Here is a 21,849-nt window from a genome sequence, read left to right as displayed (position 1 = left end):
AGACGCTTATTCTCCTGCAGGATCAATGGTTTACTGAAATGTGTTTGCCAGGGATTCTTCACAAGACAGTAGATGCATTGTAAGAAGCTGCATTAAGGGCCTAAACACTTTTAGAGAGGCTGTTCCTGACCTCTCTGAGGATATATGTCTTCATGCTAAACAACTTAACTCACCATGGTGTCCTGACACTGAGAGAGGGTGCAAGGCATCCAGACCACAATAAATCTCAGAGAAAAATCAATAAGGGGTTTGACAAATCAGGAAAAATAAAAAAAAACCTTTGCTAAAATTAAAAATGAAATGGGCTGTGAGAGGAACATATTGGCTCGGGTAACATCTGAGGAGACTAAGGGACGGCCTCCATTTGGGTCAAGGCCCTGCATCAGGACTGAGGGTGGAGAGGGGAGATCGTCATGTTTAGTGTCATCTGATTCTACAAGTATAACCCGTAGAAGCAGCGTTCTCTGGTCCTCGGTGCAACAAACTTAATACACAGACAAATAATACCTATTCAAGACAAGTATTTCATCTACACAATAAATAATTAAATATTGTTTTGTGCATTTGAGAGTCTCGGGTGGTCAGTGTGAGCAGTTCCTTGGGTCGTTCAGCGTTCTCACTGCCCGTGGGAAGAAACTGTTCCTCAGCCTTGTGGTGGTGGCTCTGATCCTCCTGTATCTCTTCCCCGACGGCAGCAGCTGAGAGATGGAAGGAGTCCTCAATGATTTTGCGCGGCCTCTTCAGACAACAATCCTGGTATATCACATCAATTGGGGGGGGTGGGGGAAGAGGGAAACTCCAGGGATCCTCTCTGCCGCTCTTATGGTCCTGTGGATTGACCTGTGATCCATTTCACTGCAATGACCGAACCCCATTGTGATGCAGCCGGCCAGGACGCTCCCGATAGAGCTAAAGTAGACAGGTGACATAGTGGAGGCCGGAAGCCTTGCCCACCTCAGTCTTCTCAGAAAGTGCAGTCACTTGCACCCTTCCTGACAAGTGAGGAGATATTGAGTGCAACGATAGGTGACTAGTTAAATGAACTCCAAGGAACTTAGAATATAGAACACGACAGCACAGTACAGGCCCTTCAGCCCTTGATGTTGTGCCGACCATATATTCCTTAAAAAAAGCACTTCCTACCCCATAACACTATTGTTTCTTCCATCCATGTGCCTGTTTGAGAGTCTTTTAAATGCCTCTAATGTTCCAGCCTCCACCACCATCAATGGCAAGGCAGTCCAGGCACCCACAACTCTGTGTTAAAAAAAAAGTACTGCTGATGTCTCCCCTACACTTCCCTCCCTTCACTTTGTACACACATCCTCTGGTCTTTGCTATTCCTGCCCTGGGAAACAGGTGATGGCTATCCACCCTATCCATGCCTTCTTATAATCTTATAGACCTCTATCAAGTCTCCTCTCATCCTTCCTCGCTCCAAGAAAACAGAAAGTCCCAGGTCTGATTTTTGAGATAGAATTAGGGATGGTCAAAAGAGCAGATTTGGAGGAGCAAATGGAGGTCAGAGCAAAGGAGTCGGGAAACAAGGCAACGGCAAAAGGGAGCTTGAAAGCAAGGGCGAGAATTTGCAAGGTTGACAGAGCTCAGACTTCTCTCTGGGGAGACAAAAGATGAAGAGTATACAAGATTATGTTGGGTTTGGATAGGGCATCTCTTTCCCAGGGCATCAAGAGCAAATACCAGAGGGCATTGGTTTAAAATGAGCGGAGGAATGCTTCGGAGAGACGTCAGAGGTAAGTTTGTTTTTACGCACAGAGGGTGGTGGGTGCCAGGAATGCATTGCTGGGGGTGATGGTGGAGGCTGGGACAATAGGGACATTCAAAAGATTCTTACACAGGCACATGGAAAAAGAGGGATACAGGAAGGTTTAGATTGCCGAGTAGGTTTATGTAGGTCAGGATAACATCGTGGGCTGAAGGGCCTGTACTGTGATGGAATGTTTTATGTTCTAATTTTAAACTGCACCAGGAGCTGAGGTTCATAAAGTGCAAGGAAGAGGAGCTGAACAGTAATTTATGTAATTTACTGTGACTCCCTGAACCTCCCCACTCCCGCCTGTGTTCCTGTGCTCGAAATGGGATGCACAGGAAGAGGGCACTGATCCACAACAAGTTCACAGGGCTCAAGTTGCCCAGAGTAGGAAGATCAGTAACCAGAGGACATAGGTGTAAGGTGAGCGAGTGAGAGATTTGATAGGAAACTGAGGGGATAACTTTTTTTTCCACACAGAGGGAGGTGGGTGTATGGAATGGGCTGTCAGAGGTTGAAGCAGGTTCCATTGCAACATTTAAGAAACTTTCGGATTGATACGAATATGATGGGTTTAAAAGGGAATGGACCAAATGCAGGCAGCTGGGACCAGTGGCAAGGTGAGATAATTGGCATATTTCTTCTTTCTTTCTTTCTTTGGCTTGGCTTCGCGGACGAAGATTTATGGAGGGGGTATTTACATGCTGTATAAATCTACGACTCCACACAAAACTGGCACGGTTAGCGCAACACTATAACACCATCAGCGACCCAGGTTCAAATCTGCTGCTGTCTATCTGTAGACTGCATATTTTCCCCGTGCCTGCGAGGGTTTCCTCTAATGTCCTCCCTCCCACAAAATGTACCGGGTTGGGCAGTGAATTGGGTAACTAGGCTGCGCAGGTTTCATGGGGTAGAAGCGCATTCTACTGTACTGTATTGTTAAAAATTATAACAAATATTTTTTAAAAAAAGAGGAATAGAGACCGTTAGAGCGTAGGTGGCAGGTAACTGGACCAATGGGACTGGCCTGTCGAGGTGCCATGGGTTGAAATGGTCCCCACTTCCTTGAGGGGCTACGACTGACTCCAGGCATCTATGGAAACTCCAGATTAAAGTACATTGACGAACTCGACAAGGCGGCCTCCCTCACCGCGGCCTCCCATCTACCGTACCGAGAGGATCGTCCCACCTTCAGAGATAACAGGCTCTCGTACTACAGCCACTCCTCCTGTGCTGCCAACAGCAAACTCACCTCACAATTACAATGGTATTGTAACCCAGAGTGAAAATGATATGGGGGTGAGGGGGACAAAACTGTTGGAGGAGCAGCACTCAGAAAACAAAATGAATCTGTAACTTTAAGAAAAATAAATGAACTGAATTAGCAACAATAATTCTGAAACTTTGGTTTATTCATGTCTTGAAGGGAAGGAATGTTTACTCTGGACATGACCCAGGCACACACAAATGCAATTGACTTTTTAATTAATCATCCTTTAATTAAGACAGCATGGTTAGTGTAGTGGTTAGCTTGGCGCTATTAAAAGGCCAGTGACCAGAGTTTGAATCCACTGCAGTCTGTAAGGAGTTTGTACATCCTCCTCATGACTTGTGTGGGTTTCCTCCCAAGACATACAGGGTCAGGTGGGAGGCCCGGGCTCGAGGGCTGGAAGGGCCTGTCACCCTGCTGCAACACCAAACTAAAAAAAATAAAATCTGTTGATATCCTCGCTGGCTGGGCAATTGGATGAGAAGGGCCAGAGTCCAGAAGGAAGGCACCTCCCAGACTGGCCGGTGAGTGCACGTTGGCCTTGTGCCACGAAATGGGAGTGGAAAACTGCTCAGAGAAAGAAGGGTTGTCCACCAGCAACTTGCTGCAGCTGCATTAGGATCTGCTGCAGAAAACTACTTCAATGCCAGGCACCAAAGCATGTCAGAAACATACCACGTGAATTAGACTTGCCAATGTAGTGCAGGTTCGCAATGTGCTGTCGACACCCCAGTACATGTTGTAGACCAGAGTGAGTTATACACACCAACATAATGTTACGGGTTACATTGTAATTGTAATGAATAAATGTGTCTTTAAAAGAGATAGATTATGGGGGTTTAGTGTAGGTCACTTCACAAACACAGTGACACTTCACAAAAGACGTCTCATTTAAAATGCAAGAGCTTTGCTGAAGTCTGATAATTAGGCTCAGGTTGGCTTTGCAAAAGCCAATGGAACTGCTTTGGAAAGAACTTCAAAAGCAGGTGCAAATGGAAAAGTCCCAGCTCAAAATGCTGATAAGATCTTTCAAAGATTGGGTTTGGAACCTTGGGAGAGGTTTTGGTTTTTTACAAGCAGAGAGAAGAAAGAACAAACAGGATTCTTCAAAAAAAAACACAAATGCTGGAGAAATTCAGCATTGTCAAACAATTGCCTTTATGTAGCAACGGTAAAGATACATCCCCAAGGTTTCAGGCTTGACCCCTTCATCAAAGTGTGGGGGAACATGAGAGATGTCTGAACAAAAGGGATTCTTCCCTCAGAGAGAAAGAAAGAAAGAGAGAGAAGTCAGTTCGACAGTAACAATTGAGGCTGCAAAATGATAAGCTGGCAGGCTTGTTAAAGGATCCCATTTTGAAGATGTGTTGTGAATTCCGAGTTCAGCCTGTTCAAAGCCCTTGCAGTCCTTACAAGAGGAAATAGAATGTTTCTCCTGAAATAAGGGAACCAGGAGGAACTCTGTGGTGACCTAGAAGAAGGGGTTATCATCTGGAAAACCCATAATGGGGCATACAAATGTGATTTGGAAACAGCAGTGCATCACAGACACATCAACACGTGTTATATAGAGAGGAGAGTAACATTCTAATGCACTATGGACATACCCGTGTTTTAGACATACCAATCCATGTCAGAGACAAACATATCAATGTGTGTTATAGATACACCATGTACTTATTATAGACATACTAATGTGTATAAGACACACCAGTACGTTTTTCTCCTCTTCTCACTGCTACCATCAGAAAGGAGGTTCAGCACAGAACAAAAAGGGGGGGGGAGGGAGAGCCAGCAGGATTTCCAAGTTGTCTCCTTGTTCTCAGTGTTTCAGGGCTTGTGAGATCCTGTCGTTCCTGTTAAGAAAGGCTCTGGGGAGGCCATCGCACCTGCGTTTTGACGTGCCGCAGGTATGGCTGCCACACCTCAACAAATGCGCCATATCTCCCCTTCAAGTTACAGGTAATTTTCTCCAGGGGAACACAGCTCTGCATCTCCATGTTCCACCTTGCTGTGCTTAGCTGAGAGTCAGATTTCCAGGTAACCGTTATGCATTTCCTGGCAAACACCAAGGCGACCTTCGCAAATTGAATTTTATTTTTCTTCCCTTATCTATTCGCATTATTATTTTTAATAATTGATTTTTATGTTTTTTTTGCTTGGGTTGAATGGGAAGGAAGTTGAATGACAAAGGGGGTAGGGAAAGACGGTGGAGGGGGAGAGGAAAAAGGGAGCACTCGCAAACAAAGATCTGTAAAAGGGGAGGATTGTTCCCCTAACACTTGATTAACATGAGTCTGTAAAACTATAAAATTTTCAAAAAAGCTTTGGGAGCCGGAAGACGCAGAGCCAACAGCTTCTTCCCCTCTGCTATCAGATTTCTGAACAGACAATGGACCTACAGACACCACCTCATCTTCTTCCTTTCTTTCTGCAATAATTATTTTTAATATATTGCATTTGTGGAATTGTAATTTACAGCAATTTTGCCCCTGTAATGCAAAATGCTGAACAAGTTTCTTGACGCACACCCGTGACAATAAATCTGATAACAGGCCCCTTTATAGAGAAGAAAAAAGGGCGAATGTGAAGGCAGAGATTCTCCATCTTTACATCGCTGCCCTCACCTCCATAAAAGGTCCGAAGGTGGATGGGCTGCTGGAATACGCTCCATCTACCATTCACTGGTGGGGGGGGTGAACTTCGAGGAGGGGTGCAGATGCACCACCTCCTCTGTAAAATGATAGCCACTGCAAGCAGGTCCAAAGGGGAGGGCTGATGGTGCCGTCAGCCCACGACCTAGAAGCGTAAATTTAAAAAAAAACCCATATGGTTAGTAGAGGCGATTATGCTGTGCAGGGGATCTGCCCGAGTCCTGCGACTGCTTGCACAGATCTCCACTAGCGCTCGTACCTGCTCTTTGGTTGCCTTTGTCCCTTCCCGGTGCGTATGTTTGATGTCACGGTGGTGGGCGGAGCTACTGCACCACTTGCCCCGCCTCCTTCTGCTCTGGAAGCCAGTGCCCGACTCAGCTCTACATAAAGGCCCCGCGGGATCAGCCTTATAGATCGTCACCATAAAAGGTAAAATCGCCTTTTTTAAAAAAAAACGAGACGGCTATAATGTGGGGTTTCACCATAAAAAGGCCTAGGGGTTCTACATGTTACCAACATTACAATGTACAGACACACCAGGTGTTACAGATACATGATATAGACAGGCCAACACATGTTCAACCAATGTGTATTACTGACACGCCAATGTGAGATGTGGATACACCAGTACAGGTGACAGCACTGGTGAGACCTCACGTGGAGGATTGTGAGCAGTTTTGGGCTTTTCATTTAAGAAAGAAGGTGCTGACGTTGGAGAGGGTTCAGAGGAGGTTCACAAGGATGATTCCGGGAATGAAAGGATCATCATATGAGGAGCGTTTGATAGCTCTTGGCCTGTACTCATGGGAATTTGGATGAATGTGGGGGGAGGGGGGATATCTCACTGAAACATTTTGTATGGACAGAGTAGATGTAGAAAGGTTGTTTCCCATGGTGGGAGAGTCTAGGATAAGATGGCACAGCTTCAGGACTGAAGGGCGTCCACTTAAAACGGGAATGTGGAGGAATTTCTTCAGCCAGAGGGTGGTAAATCTGTGGAATTTGTTGTCACAGGCTGTTGTGGAGGCCGGGTCGTTGGGTCTATTTAAGGCAGAGATGGATTGGTTCTTGATTAGCCAGTCCATCAATGGTTATGGTGAGGAGGCCGGGTAATGGGGCTGAGTGGGAAAATGGATCAGCTCATGATTAAATGTTGGGGCAGACTCGATGGGCTGAATAGCCTGTTTCTGCTCCTGTGCCTTATGTTTTCAACCTGTGCAATACACACAGAAACAAGTGTTAAAGATAGATGAGTATGTGCTCTAGACACACCAACACATGTTATAGGCAAACAAGCATGCTATAAAACAACTGTGGACACACATATTGGTATTCAATAAAGGTACACCAATGTGTTTTATAGACATTACAGACACTCCATCGTGTGTATTTTACTGAACCTTGAATACAGGCTAGTAAAGGCATTAGTGACAAGAGCAGTTGTTGCTTTGCTTTTGGTTCCTGGTGTCGAATCTTCAGAAAAAAATTAATTTAGTGATTGTCAAGTCTTCCTGTTTAGAGGGCAACAGAAGCAGGACAAGACCGTGTCCCTTCAAACCTGCCCTACTACTCAACATGATCATGGCTGATCTTCCCCAGGCTGCATCTCCCCCTCCCCATAGGCATCAATTCCCTGATCTTGCCAAAATGGATCCCCAGAGTGAAACACAAAAATATGCAGAGATTGTGATTGCAGTAAATGCTAGAGGAACTCTCACAGTGTCCATTGGAGCTAAAGATCGGGCTTTTGGGCCTGAGGCCTTCTTCAAGGTATCCACTCCTCTTAAAATATCTCCAGTGAACCAGGGTAGAGATCAACCTCCCTTTTCGAGCGGAAGCTGTCACCCCTGCTCCTGGCCAGTTTTATGTTGTACAATTTTCAAGAGTGATCTGTGTTAAGGCAGAGCTTGGTGGGGGGAGGGAATGGGAAGAGTGAAGGAAACTATGCACGGCTGGTCAAAGCTGTCAAGGCAGTGTGCTACTGACAATGTCCAGCTGTTTCCTGCCACATCCCAACAGCATGGCTACTTGCTCTTTCTATCTGGAAACCCCAGCACATCCTTGTCACTCATCGATTGCGCAGTGAAGTATCTTTGCAAACTGGTTAAATAGCAATATGATCCAGCACGACATTCAAATTGGAATCTAGAGAGAACTGGTCAGTCATCATTTCAGATTAGGGCCCTTTAATGAGACAATACTGGGTAGATGTAGTTGCTTCTCACTTGTACTTTTGGCCATGGTCAGGTCAAGTTTGTCGTCATCTGACTGCACAAGTACAAGCTGACGAAACAGTTCTTTAGCCATCAGTGCAAACCACCCAGACACACAACCAGACATAACTCGCAAACAGACAAACCATATATATGCAGGACAAGTATTCACCTCTATATACAGGGGTCCCCAAACTTTTTCGACTGTTGACCCCTTCAGGGACTAAATTGTCCCTCATCGACCCCCAGGCATGGAATCCGGCACTGAACTGGCGGGCAACGGGTGGGCTGGACAGAGCCCCGATGCCATAGGGATAACTTAAAGTGGGATGTGAGTGGAGAGAAAAAGGTTGAGAATCACTGCCATAGAAGCAAATTCTGGCCATTAAACCTGTGCTTCCTAATTACACCCAAATTAAACTAAAACCCTTGTACGTTTTGAAGGGTAGGAGGAAACCGGAGCACCTGGACGAAACCCATGCAGTCACGGGAAGAATGTACAATCTCCTTACCGACAGCTCTGGATTCAAACCCCCCCTCACCCCCGTCGCTGGTGCTGTAATAGCGTGGCGCTAACCACTAAGCTAACCGTGATGCCCGTATATTTATTCCCACTCGGGGGGGTGTGGGTGGGTGGGAGGGTTCAAAAAGGGGGGGGGTCACAGGTGCACATTTTACAGACAGGTGGATGGAAAGGATAGGTTCTGAGGGGGATGAGCCACGACCAGGCAAAAAGGATGAGCTCAAATAGACAACGTCATCCGGGCTTACAGGCTTGTTACTGTAAAGCTATGGTGATATGGCAAGGTTCAACCATGCTCTGGTCTCATCCTGCCCTGCGGTTGGCCTCCTCCCTCTGTGCAGAGTAGCATTGCAGGGCAGGTCCAGCTTCATTTCTTTCTTGAACTGTGGTAACTGAATAATTATAATCTATCCAATCTTTTGCTTTTATTATCCTTTTTTTAATGTAATGTGAACCACTGCCCCACACGCACACTGTACAATGCAAACAATAAGCTCATTCCCATTAAAATAGAGAAACCCCTTCAGTCTTGTTGAGTGACAATCTATCATCACCACATGGTTCACGAAGTTTCCGGAAATGTGCCCAAAGCCCCAGTCACTCTTCCTGTCACTGAACCAGCTGTCACCATCCCTGTCCGTCGAGAACCACTCCTGACACTGTAATGAAACTTAAGTTTATAGCAGTGGCTCTCAACCTTTTTCTTTCCACTCACATACCACCTTAAGTAATCCCTAGGCCGTCAGTGCTCTGTGATTCGTAAGGGGTTGCTTCAGATGGTATAGGAAGGGAAGGTTGAAATCACTGCTCTAGACCCAATTGTAACTGAAATGTTTTGCTTGAGAAAAATTGCCATTGGCCCATTTCCTTTGGAGTTAGGAAACTGTGCACATAACAAGTCAATGAGGGACGATTAAAACAGTGGTTTTCAAACTTTTTCTTTCCACCCACATCCCACCTTAAGCAATCTCTTACTAATCACAGAGCGCCTGTGGCATAGGGATGTGAGTGGGAAGAAGTTTACAGTATCAGTTCTACCCAAGCGTGTCTCATGTCTTCACACATCAAAACACACAACTCTCATTTTCTATTAGTTATTCCATTTGGATCTTTACCCCTCCCCTTTGAAATATAACCTACAAAATGCCTCTTTAGAAAACAGGGTGTCATTAGATAGCATAAAAGAAATGTGTTGGAGAAACTCAGCAGATTACGCAGCATCCACAGGAAGTTAAGGACCTGTTCCGTCTCAGCCTTTTGTTGGGAATGTGGACAACAGGTCGATGTCTGAATAAAAAGGTGGGGGGGGGGGAGGAGCACAGTCTAATGGGTAAGAGGTTAATAGAGGGTAACAGGTAGGTGAGCAAGAAGCTGAGAAGTGATGGGGAGAGGGCAAAGAAGGAGTGATAGCAGAAGGGAGTGGGAGCTGGAGGAATGGACCAGAGGGTTGTGTGAAAGAGAGAGACTGGGAGAGGGGGTTAAGAGAAGGTGGAGGTCAATATTGATGCTGGAGACAGCAAAGTGGAAGATAAGGTGTTGTTTATGCATTTTGCAGTGACTTTGTTTAGCAGTACATAAAGGAACGGGCCAGACATGTCAGTGTGGCAATTTAAATGCTTGGCTACTGGGGGATCCTTGCTGTTGCAATGGATAGAGCGAAGGTGCTCATATTTTTCCACATTATGTCAGATTTTGTCCCATTCACTGAGCTAATTTTTGTCTCGTGTTAAAGCCTCCTTACATCTCTCCTCCATTCACAACCCCACCCAACACACTGTATCTTCAACACACTGTAGCTTGTCAACAGTACCGATCCCTGCAAAGCCCCACTCGTCACTGCCTGCTAACCCGAGAAGTAGAAATCCAGTGGCTGGAGGGGCTCAGCAGGTCGGGCAGTATCCATGGAGGGAAATGGACGGTTGGTGTTTCGAGAAGGAATCCTGCTTCAGGACTGAACACCTCCATGTTTTGCTCATAGTCAACCCAAAAAATGATCCTTTGCCGATTGAACTGGAAAATCTGCAGACGCTAGGGCCAAGTGCAATACGCAAAGGCGCTGGAGAGACTCAGCAGGTCATGCATCATTCATTGGAAAACAAAGGCAATCGCCTTCAAAGGGCTGCAGGCCCGAAACGTCCACTGCCTTTTGCTTCCCTTGTGACCTGCTGAGTTTCTCCAGAGCGTTTGAGCATTGCACAAGGATCTACTTATTCCTCCTCATTGCTTTCTGGCCACTAACTAGTTCTCAGCCCAATGGCCTCAGTTTCTTGTTTGTGAACCCTTTTCAATAGAACATAGAACAATACAGCACAGTACAGGCCCTTCAGCCCTCAATGTAATTCCAAGTAATAAATTCCTTCCCAAAAAAAGTACTAAACCCTCCCTACCCCGTAACCCTCTGTTTTCCTTTCATCAACGTGTCTGTCTAAAAGTCTCTTAAATGCCTCTAAAGTTTCGGACTCCACCACCATCCCCGGCAAGTCATTCAAGGCACCACAACTCTGTATAAAGAAAACTTACCCCTGGTGTCTCCCCTCAACCACTTTGTACACGTCCTCTGGTGTTTGACATTCCTGCCCTGGGAAGCAGGTGCTGGCCGTCCACCCTATCTAGGCCTCTCATAATTTTATAGACCTCTATCAAGTCTCCTCTCATCCTTCCACTATCCAAAATGAAAAGTCCCAGCTCTGCTACCTTGTCTCATAAGACTCATTTCCCCAATCCAGACAGCGTCCTCTGCACCCTCTCCATAGCTTCCACATCCTTCCTACTTCCTACTCAATCCTCTAAGTGCAGTCTCACCAAAGGTTTGTAGACTTGTTCTCTCCATTACTTCATTTTTTTTGTCGAGCCCTGGTGAAAATCTAAATACACCACATTCACTGAGATCAATTCTACCTCCTAGAAAGATTGGTCAAACACGACTTTCCTTTCATAAATGGAAACAGGCTCCACTAATTCAGATATCAGGCCCGAAACGTCGGTAATGTATCATTACCTCCTATGGACGCTACGAGACCGGCTGAGATCCTCCAGCATTTCTGTGTTCAATCACAGTGTCTGCAGACGTCCATGTTTCCCTCTACTCCATCTATTGTTCTTTTCAGAGGTGAAAATAGGTGCCTCTAAATGTAGCACGGAATTGTGGCCTGTAGCTTGTTCCAGAGCCAAGTATGACATAAGCCTTTGGGTTCAACTTCAAAGCGCTGGCCAGATTAATGGGAAGTGAATGACCAAAAGGCACGAGGTGAAGGCTGCATCACGTTAATGAGTATAGAAAATTCTTCAGCGATTCTGCTGCAGAGGAACACAATTTTTTGCATGAATTTGATTCATAGAAATAAGGAAAAAAATGAACCGGTTAACATGGGAATCTCTGCAGATTACAAAAGATGATAAAGCCCACGGTGAGAATTTATCGCCTCTGGTGTGGGAGTTAAGAGCAAAGGTGGGTGATAGAAGAGAGAATTGAGGTGGCAATTCTGGCAGTGAAGGTACAACCTCTTTCACACAGAGGGTGCTGGCTATGTGGAGGAGCTGAAAGAGAAGCTGCTTAGAGGGGTACAGTTATGACAATCAAAGGCATTTGGATGGGGAAGATTGAGAGGGCCAAACACAGCCAATAGAAACAAGCTCTGGGAGGCAATGATGGGCACGGATGAGGTGGGGCAAAGGGAAATTTTCCTTGCTGCATAGCTCTGTGACATGAACACAACTTAACGGGTATATTTCCTGCAAAATTAAAAGGGTTTTGTGGGGTTTGGTGGCAAAGTCTGTATTTATTACGCATCAGTAGTTGCCCCAGTGAAAAATGTAACTCTGAGACCTGCTGCAGAGAACACAATATTGGCCAGTGGCACTCACATCCACAGTGATGAAGTGTTTTGAGGACATCAGCTCCTGCCGGAGCGGTGACATAGATCTATTCCAATTTGCTTACCGCAGCAACAGCCTTCTCACGAGCTCTACACAAAGCCCTGGAACACCTGGACAACAATATCAAGATGTCCTTTATTGACTACTGCTTGGCATTCAACACTAGTCATCCCCTCAAAACTGAGCAGCAAACTCCAGGACCCAGGCTTAAATATCCCACTGTGTAATCAGACCACAATCATTGAGGATTGGCAGGAACATCTCCAAAATCTCCATCAGTATCTGAACCCCACAGGGCTGCCTCCAGCTCTACCCAGTGTGCCCCTTTCATACTGGCGCCTTGCCCCAGTAATTGGTGGCCAATCTGCCAGTTAAGGGCCCAGTATGAAAGCTTTTTAATCAGCATGACACCAAAGATGATATTCCCTGGGTAGGTTGTATCACCCCCAGTCTGTTGATGCCTGTGTGCCAATTAGACCAGTGTGAAAGGGACAGAGGTTATCCTAGGATAAAGTAGTGAAACATTGATTAAAGTTTTTTGCACGAGTGCAGGAACGTGAAGGAAAAAGATTAAAAAGGTATAAACCTTGCCAACTTATATAAAACCTTTATAGATATCTAAAGGACAGAGGGAAAGTTGCAGCAGGAGAGAGAGAGATGGCGGATCTGCCCTCCCAGAATTCTGTGCGACAGAATGTGCTCAATGCATAAAGCCCTTTCCCTGCCGCACACAATTCTGGGAGGGCAGGTCCACCATCGCTTCCCCCCGCCCCCCCCACAGAGATTATAAATTGTACGCTACACTTTCCCACGGTCCTTTATAAAGGTTTACATAGGTCAGCATAAAAACAGGGGCTGAAGGGATCATACTGTGCTTTACATGAAGCTTAATTATGTTATAATTAGGTATGATTAATTTTGTTTAAATACAAGATCATAATACATTGATCAGGATTTGGGGCAGGTCCACCATCACTCGATGCGTCACCCAGACTTCACCAGAGGAGGATGGACTCTCCTATCCCAAGGGACGTCCGGTGGAGAATGTGAAAGGACACAGAGAACCGGTTAACAGAGGCCTAGTGTGAAAGGCATAAATGGCTTCCTTAAACAAGACTCTGAATGGCCAATCTACTGGGACGCCAGAGTGAAAAGGGATTGTGTGGCTCAGTATGACAATTACACCTTTTTCAAATTTGATACCACGGTAGTGGGTTGTATAACAAGGCAGCGTACAGGAGGGAGAATGAAAACTTGGCCGAAAGGTGCACTAACAACAACCTCTCACCCAAGTAGTTGATTGTTGACTTTAGGAAGGGGAAAATCAGATGTATACGATCCATTAATGATTGGGGGGAAATCAGAGATGGTGAAGGTGAGCAAATTTAAATTCCTGGGAGTCACTATCTCAGAACTTTGAGTACCTCAATTAAACAGGCTCAATTTAAACTAAAACCTTGCTCTTTCCATCTGATAGGTATCCCTCTATCCATAAGACATAGCAGCAGAAATAGGCCATTCAGCCCATCAAGTCTTCCCCACCATTTAATCAGGAGCTGATCCATTTTCTCACTCAACTTCATCGCCCGGCCTTTTCCCCATCACCTTTGATGCCCTGGCTAATCTCTGCATTGAATTCACCTAATGACTTCATCTCCACAGCCTTTGATGGCCTTGCACATTGATATCCCTTGCAAATTAATACGTCTAGATAGAAGATTCTTAAATGAAACTATGGTACCTGCTTCCACCACTATTCCCGGCAACCTATTCCAAGCAACCACCACTCTTGTGTGTTTAAAAAAAACTTTCCCCACACATCTCCTTTAAATATTTCCCTTTCCCTTAAATACATTTCCTCTAGTATGTGACATTTTTACATGGTGGGGGGGAGGGAAAGATTCTATGTATGCCCTAGAGATCAGCTGCGACTCATTTCTTAATGACTGAATGGATGTGGGTTCAAATCTAGGCTAGGCATTGAGAAACTTCCGAATTCCCAAAGATATTACCTTTCCGAAGAACAATGGCTTAAAGTTAGGCTCCTTTTCCATTTGCTGCCTTTTGTATGATGTGGAAATTAACTGGTCGGATCAATGGGAGGGCAGGCTCAGATTCAAAGAGCTATGAATGGCCAAGTACACTGCAAAGGTTATTCACCATCTTCCTGTGGCTTGCAGGCGAGCTCATTTTGGGAAAGGTGCATCAATTTCCAGCTGCGGCTTCACGAGCAGCAGTCTCCGAGGATATCTACAAGAGGCGGCCTCTATCCTCGAGGACCCCCACCACCCAGGCCATGGACTCTTCACTCTGCTACCATTGGGGAAAAAGGTACAGGCACCTGAAGACGAGCACTCAAAGGCACATGGACAGCTTCTTCCCATCCGCCATCAGATTCCCAAATGAACAATCAATCACAGATACTACCTTACGCTGACTTTTCCTGGCACATTATTTATTTATTTATTTTGTAAAATGATTTATATTAGGGGTCTACAAGTGGTCAATATTGACCCCCAGGGGTCAACGGGACCATCCAAGGGGTCAATAACACTGGTGGGGGGAGGGTCAATTTAATACAGCGCCTATGGCAATGTCGGCCAAGCTCTCGTGATAGTGATGCTTGATGGCTGCGATGTTGTATTTAGCTTCGGTGTATACTGTTGTTGAGAGGCAACAGGAGGACGGAAAGAGGCATGTCCAGCACCGCCAACCCCCTCCACCCCACTGTCCAGCACAACCACCAACCCCCGTCCAGCATTGTCACCCCCCCACCCCCGCCCAGCGCCACCACCCTCCCATTTAGCAGAACCAGCCCCACACCAACTCCCTGTCTAGCACAGCCACCAACCCCCGTCCGGCGCTCCCACCACCGGCACAGTCATCACCTCCCCCCCACCCTGTCCAGCGTCTTCCCTACTCCAGTCCAGCAACGGGATTCTTTGCCTGGGGGGGTCAATGAGGGACCACATAGTCCCTGAAGGGGTCGAAGGTCTAAAAGGTTTGGGGACCCCTGATTTATATAAATGTCTGCGCTATGATATAATCATATAACAAATACAGTACGGAAACAGGCCATCTTGGTCCCTCTAGTCCCTACAGATTCAAGTCATCGCTAGTCCCACTTGCCTGACCCAGCCCATAACTCTCCAACCCCCTCACATCCATGCACCTATATCCAACCTCCTCTTAAATGACAAAACTGACCCTGCTGCAACCACCTCTTCCAGAAGGTCATTCCACTCAGCCACCACTCTCTAAGTGAAGAAGCTTCCTCTCATATTACTTCTAAACTTTTGCCCCCTAACCCTTAACTCATGACTCCTCGTTCCAATCTCACTTCCCCTCAAGGGGAAGAGCCTATTCACATCTACTCTATCAATCCCCCTCATAATTTTAATTACCTCCATCAAATCCCCCCTCAACCTTCTACGCTCCAATGAATAAAGACCCAGTCTACTCAATCTTTCTTTGTATTCTAGATACTGCAATCCAGGTAACATTTTAGTAAATCTCCTCTGCTCCCTCTCTACCTTATTGATATCAAATTTTGTGACATGTTCATGACAATAAATTCTGATTCTATTTCCTCAGAACAGGGCCCTACGATCCAAACTGGGTGATTCAAGATTGAAGTGGATTGGAGGCTGAATTTAGGAACTCCTACTTTGAACATTATTTGTTATTGAGTATTTATTTTCTGTATTGCACAGTTTGTTTGAACATCTTTCTTTCCATTTCTCTCTCTTGTATATGTAACTTTCCTGGAGTACGGTTTTTTTTTGCACCATCATTGAGTAGAAATTCTGCCGCGCCCACAGGAAAGAGAATCTCAGGGTTGTATGTGATGTCATTCTTTTTGGACATACAGCACGGGTACAGTGTAGTGAGTATGCTAACCGAGTGATAGAACGAGGGCTCGTTGGAACCCGTCAGCTTTATTCTGACTAGTGCGCTACCGCTTTTAAGACATCCGAGGCACCTGCGCACCAGGAAACTATGTCACTGTGACACAAGCCCGCTACCCGCGCGCAGGAGAACCTCGAGCTTCTACCGGAAAAGAAAGCAGCCCGATGCCATCTTTGATGCGGCGGCTCCGATGGCGCGAGCGTGCATAACACATGGAGCCAGTTCGCCTAACCTTCAAACACGCGCTTCGCCACAACATGCCATTTCGGCCCACAAGCCCATATCACCAATACACCCTATTAACCTTCAACCCCCCCCCCCCCCCACTCCCCAGCACGTTTCGAATGGTGGGGGGAAACCGGAGCCCCCAGGGAAAACCCATGCAGACACAGGGAGAGTCTGGGACTTGAACCCCAGACCCGATCACCGGCACTGTAACAGCGTTATGCTAACCGCTACGCCAACCATGTTGCCCTAATGTATGTACTCAGTCAATAAATTTAAATTACAAAAGAGGACACTCGATGCAAAGATTTCACTCTTTAACCTGCTGAGGGGAAAACTTCTTTCCCACAGTAATCATTTAGGATATATTTGATGGCCTTCTTCCCGTTCATTATCCTTGACCACGAGAACAAGGGAAACATTGTGAGATCAGCCCCAGAATTGTAATGAAGGTTATTCACATCAACATAGCTGTCAGACAATTATTGATGAATACAACCAGTGGATAATAGACAAATAAACTCCTGGTTGTATTCCCACACTGAGCCTTACTTAAGAACAATTATTTAAAGTTATGCTATTGTTTTTGCTTTTTGTAAAAAAAAGCTTTTTCATACTGGAGGCCAGAGTTCCAAAGAATGATTTTATCTGCTTCGTTATGAGTTTGCTCTCAACGGTCATTGCCACTCTCCCCCGTCACGTGAGAGGATAAAACCATCACTGGGGAATGAAGGCCGTGACCTCACAGTGCTGAACGTGTGGGGAGAAACCGACAAACCAAATTTAAAAAGGAGCATCAAGAAGAAGAGGCACGGAAGCAGTATGAGATGGTCAGATCTGGGAGAACTCAGCGGGACGAGCAGCATCCGTGGGGGAACTGTCGAGTCGAGACCCTTCATCGACACGCTCTTGCTCCTGCAGTGTTGGAGAAAGGGGCGGCGAGTTTAGCGTGGCAGTTAGTGCAACGCTGTTAGGGCACCACCGACTGGGGTTGCAATCTGGCACTGTCTGTAAATACGTTCTCCCTGCGTTTGCGTGGATTTCCTCTGGGTGTTGTGGTTTCCTCCCACTCTTCAAAATCTACATGGGTTGCAGGTCAATTGGGTGTAACTGGGCAGCATGGGCTCACGGGCCGAAAGGGCCTGTCACCGTGCTGTATGTCTAATTATTAATTTTAAATTCAGCATTTACATCAGAAATTACTTTCCACTAATGTTGTGTGAGTTTCTCCAGCACGTTTGTGCAAGGCACCAGACCCAGCACCTGCAGATTCCATTCTTGCTCCTGCGCTGAATTTGTAGTTCGAAGGATGGCCACGCAGGATATCCAAAGGTTGTCAGCTAACTACAGGATATACCCTTGTCCACCCTTTGGGCACCACACGCCCACGAGTCTGGGTCTCCCCACTTTGTCTCCTTCAGCCAGCTGAGAATCCACAGGAGCAGAGCGGAAAGCAGACATCCTCGATCCCGAGGTACTGCCTGCAAAGCAGAATCGAGATGCACCCGGGGTGCCTGTAGGTGCTGGCGATCAGCGAGGGGCCCACTTACCCAAAAGGACCAGAAGGAGGAGGCCATTCTGCCCATCAAGCCTGCTGCATCATTCAATGGATCACATAGAAATGCTGGAGGAACTCAGCCAGTCTCACATTACTGATGATTCAGGCCCAGCCCTTCTTCATGGTATAAGGTAAAGGCAGGTGGATGTCTGAATAAAGAATGAAGAAAGAATGGGAGGGACAGGAATCCAGGCCAACAGCTAAAAGGTATTAATTAGATATAATAAGAGGAAAGGTGAGAATTGATTTTGGCTCTGTGAAAGGAGACACAGAGAGAGCGAGACAGAGCTGTGGGAAAGGCAATAGGGGTAATAAGAATGGGGGAGGGGTGGGGTTTTAATAGAAAGTGGAGAAGTTGATGTTAATGCCATTTGGTTGGAGGGTGCCCAGAAGGAAGACGAGGTGCTGCTCCTCCAATCTACGGGAGGACTCAGTCTGACAGTGCACGAGACCATGAACGAATCATTGTGGCCAGAAACTGTAAAAGGTGAGTATAATTCTAACATTCAAAAGACATTTGGACAGAAATACAGATGGAAGGATATGGAATTATCCCAGAATGGCAACTTGGTTGAGTTGGGCCAAAGGGCCTGTTCTGTACCATTTTCACTATAAATCCATGATTTTCTCGCTGATTCAAACTCCATCCATCTTAAACCTAGCTTGTACACAACCCTCATTGAGAAGCTGCTTGGAACATTATAATTATTACGCTAAAATTTGGTTGGAATGGTAACAAAAAAATTTTATTTGTTCGAAAGAAAACATTAAGCTTTTCAAATTAAAAGCACAAGGCTAGAGAAACTCACCAGGTCAAACAGGGTCATTTATATAGCAAAGATAAAGATACATAACCGACATTTCAGGCTTGAGCCCTTCACCGGGGTCTGGAAAAATGTCGGCAGGCATCCAAACAAAACGTTGGTTATGTACCTTTATCTATATATATATGGACAAAGAAGACTGCAGTCCCTACCTCACTGACAAAAGGCAAAGGAGGAAAAACCCAACACCCAACCCCAACCAACCAATTTTCCCCTGCAACCACTGCAACCATGTCTGCCTGTCCCGCATTGGACTTGTCAGCCACAAACGAGCCTGCAGCTGACGTGGACATTTACCCCCTCCATAAATCTTCGTCCGTGAAGCCAAGCCAAAGAATATGGACAAAGGAGGAAAACCAAACACCCAACCCCAACCCACCAATTTTCCCTTGCAACCGCTGCAACCGTGCCTGCCTGTCCCGCGTCGGACTTGTCAGCCACCAACGAGCCTGCAGCAGACGTGGACATACCCCTCCATAAATCTTCGTCCACGAAGCCAAGCCAAAGATAAAGGACCCTGTTTGATATGCTGAGTTTCTCCACCGTTGTGTTTTTACTTCAACCGCAGTGTCCGCAGACTTTCGTGTTTTACTCCCATTAAACTTTTCAAAATGACATCTGGACAAACATCTTTACTTTCCAAATTTCCCCCAATGTGGGCATCCTTAGCAAGGCCAGCATTTATTGCTCACCCATTAAATATTGTTAGCCCCTGGATCCCAGAACTTTTTAACCCAAATATTTTTAAGCTTAACCCACTGATCTCGCCCTTGTTTTGCGATTAATATTTCTACTTGTTGCATTCACTAACGATTCCAACAATGGTTATACTATTGGTTGAACTATTGATTGTCATGTGCAGCGAAATACAATGTAAAGCTTTAGTTTGTGTGCTATCCAGGCAAGTCAGCCCATTCTTAAGATCGTGTATCAATAGTAGAATGGGCGTATGGCACAAAAATAAGAGGATCGGCCAGGGGCAGCTGACAAACTATCACCTAACACCAGCGCCATCTTGAACAAAATGGATGGCCAGTAATGCGCGTCGTAAAGAAGCGTCCACCAGGTGGAGGGAGGAACGATCAAAACCACTGAGAAAAAGGGGGGGGGAGGGGGGAAGAGAAGGACCATGAAAAGCGTGACTCACTTGCTGCTGGACTTGTGCACGTCGACAATGTTGGAAAACAGATGGTGCCTCTCGGTCTTGGTCATGGTCAAGTTCAATGCTTCGGAGTTCTTAAACATGCGAATCAGGATCTCAAGGCTCAGCATGTAGGAGTGTTCCGACGATATCACTTCAAAAATGGCCTGCGGATAAAAGGGAAGATGGTGGGAACAGGAGGACACTGTGTCCTAAGCTGCTCCTGCTGCTCACTGAGCTCGTCTCCGCGGCCTGACACCTTTCTTCATACTTGTGCTGAACTCTGTGTAGAGAAGCCTCAACCTCAAGAGTTACTATTATTTACTGGGCACCATGACATTGTGGGCCAAAGGGCCTGTACTGTACTATCCCATGTTCTATGTACTTACTTTGCTGCTCTTTTCATCATTTTATTCTGCTTGTTCCAAGTCCCCGATAAACTCCAAGGCAAACTGTGATTCAGTATTTCCGTCATCTAAACATTGTCCCATTCTCAACGTCACCCTCCTTTTAATTCACATTTCCTGCATTTCCAAGACCCTGCTGATGGGTTCCCTTTATGGATCAGTAAGATGGTTTTACTACTTTGTTTTATGCTTGTAGTTCATTAATTTCATCGCTTGCCTTCAGCTTCATTTTTTCCTTCTCTCCCGTGCTCTATCACACTTTCTCGCTCAATCCTGGGACATGACGATAAACTTCAACTTGACATCTGCACTTAAGGTTTTGCCTCTTTCCTTAGCCTTAAAGTCTTTATTCTGCTTCAACGCCTCATGGTCGTTTTGTTTGTGCCTGGAGGAATATTATCCTGCACTCGGTTGAATGCTATTTTAACATGATGTAGGAGCAGAAGTAGGCCATTTGGCCCATTGAGGCCATTCCATGATGAACTGAACCATTCTCCCACTCAGCCCCACAACCCTCGATACCCTGAACATTCAGATACCTGTCAATCCCTGCCTTAAATACAGTCAACGATCTGGCCTCCAGATCTGCCCGTGGTAGAAAATCACATAGGTTCACCTCTTTCTGACAAAAGTAATTCCTCTGCATCCTGAAGTTGTGGCCCCTTGTCCTTGATTCCCCTACCCTGGGAAACAACGTTGCCACATCTACTCTGTCCTAGCCTTTCAACATTCAAAATGCTTCTATGAGGTCCCTCCTCATTCTTCAGACCTCCAAGGAGGGCAGCCCAAGGGCCATCAAATGTTCCTCACATGCTAATCCCTTTATTTCAGGAAACATTCTTGTGAACCTTCTCCCATGCCATCACATCCTTTCTGACATATAGAACCCAAACCTGTACCATGTACTCCAAGAGAGGTTTCACCAGTGCCTTACAAAACCTCAACATAACATCCCTGCTGTTAGATACTTATCATTTAGATATGCAATCACCTTCTTCAACTCAACCATCAGGGTATCGTGCACAAGGACTCCCAAGTCCCTCTGAAGTTTGAAATTTCTCCTCACCCAACTAATTGTTTCCCATTGCTATTTTAAGTAAGTTATTATTGTCAGCATTAATTATCAAGTTTATCTTCCTGTTTGGAAATGGTCTGCTTAACCTTGCTTTTTTTTAATATAACCCTTCAGTCTCTACCATTATTTTCTCGATGGGCTTTATATTGCAGTCACTATTGCCTTAATGCTCCATCTGTAAGACAACAATTGAGCAGAGCATGAAATGTACCTCCTGTCTCTTCCTCTCTTCTTGGCTAATGGTCTGTAAAATTCCACTCTTCCTTACCTGAAAGGCAAATGACACATTGGTTATTTCCAAATATTATATTCACCAGAATAATACAATTATGACATTTAGCATTTCCTAAGTTATCTCCATTAATCAAGGATATGAATAGATGCTGGTAATTTGCATAGA

The 21,849-nt window shown here is 45.7% G+C and overlaps 1 protein-coding gene across 4 annotated transcripts in view; it reads right to left on the bottom strand.

Annotated features, from left to right (window-relative positions):
- Positions 1 to 21,849, bottom strand: part of LOC138742721 (rho guanine nucleotide exchange factor 26-like) — a 118,373-nt gene that overhangs the window by 52,135 nt on the left and 44,389 nt on the right. For all 4 annotated transcript variants that reach the window (XM_069897501.1, XM_069897503.1, XM_069897502.1 and 1 more), the window contains exons 5-6: positions 21,661 to 21,717; positions 19,974 to 20,134 (exon numbers count right to left, since the gene is read on the bottom strand). In XM_069897501.1, coding sequence (XP_069753602.1) covers positions 19,974 to 20,134; positions 21,661 to 21,717 — 218 coding nt within the window. The remainder of the gene's footprint in view (positions 1 to 19,973; positions 20,135 to 21,660; positions 21,718 to 21,849) is intronic.

Source organism: Narcine bancroftii, chromosome 9 (genome assembly GCF_036971445.1).
Source record: "Narcine bancroftii isolate sNarBan1 chromosome 9, sNarBan1.hap1, whole genome shotgun sequence".
In the NCBI taxonomy this organism is placed as follows: Eukaryota; Metazoa; Chordata; class Chondrichthyes; order Torpediniformes; family Narcinidae; genus Narcine; species Narcine bancroftii.
This window is presented reverse-complemented; position numbering and strand designations above follow the sequence as displayed.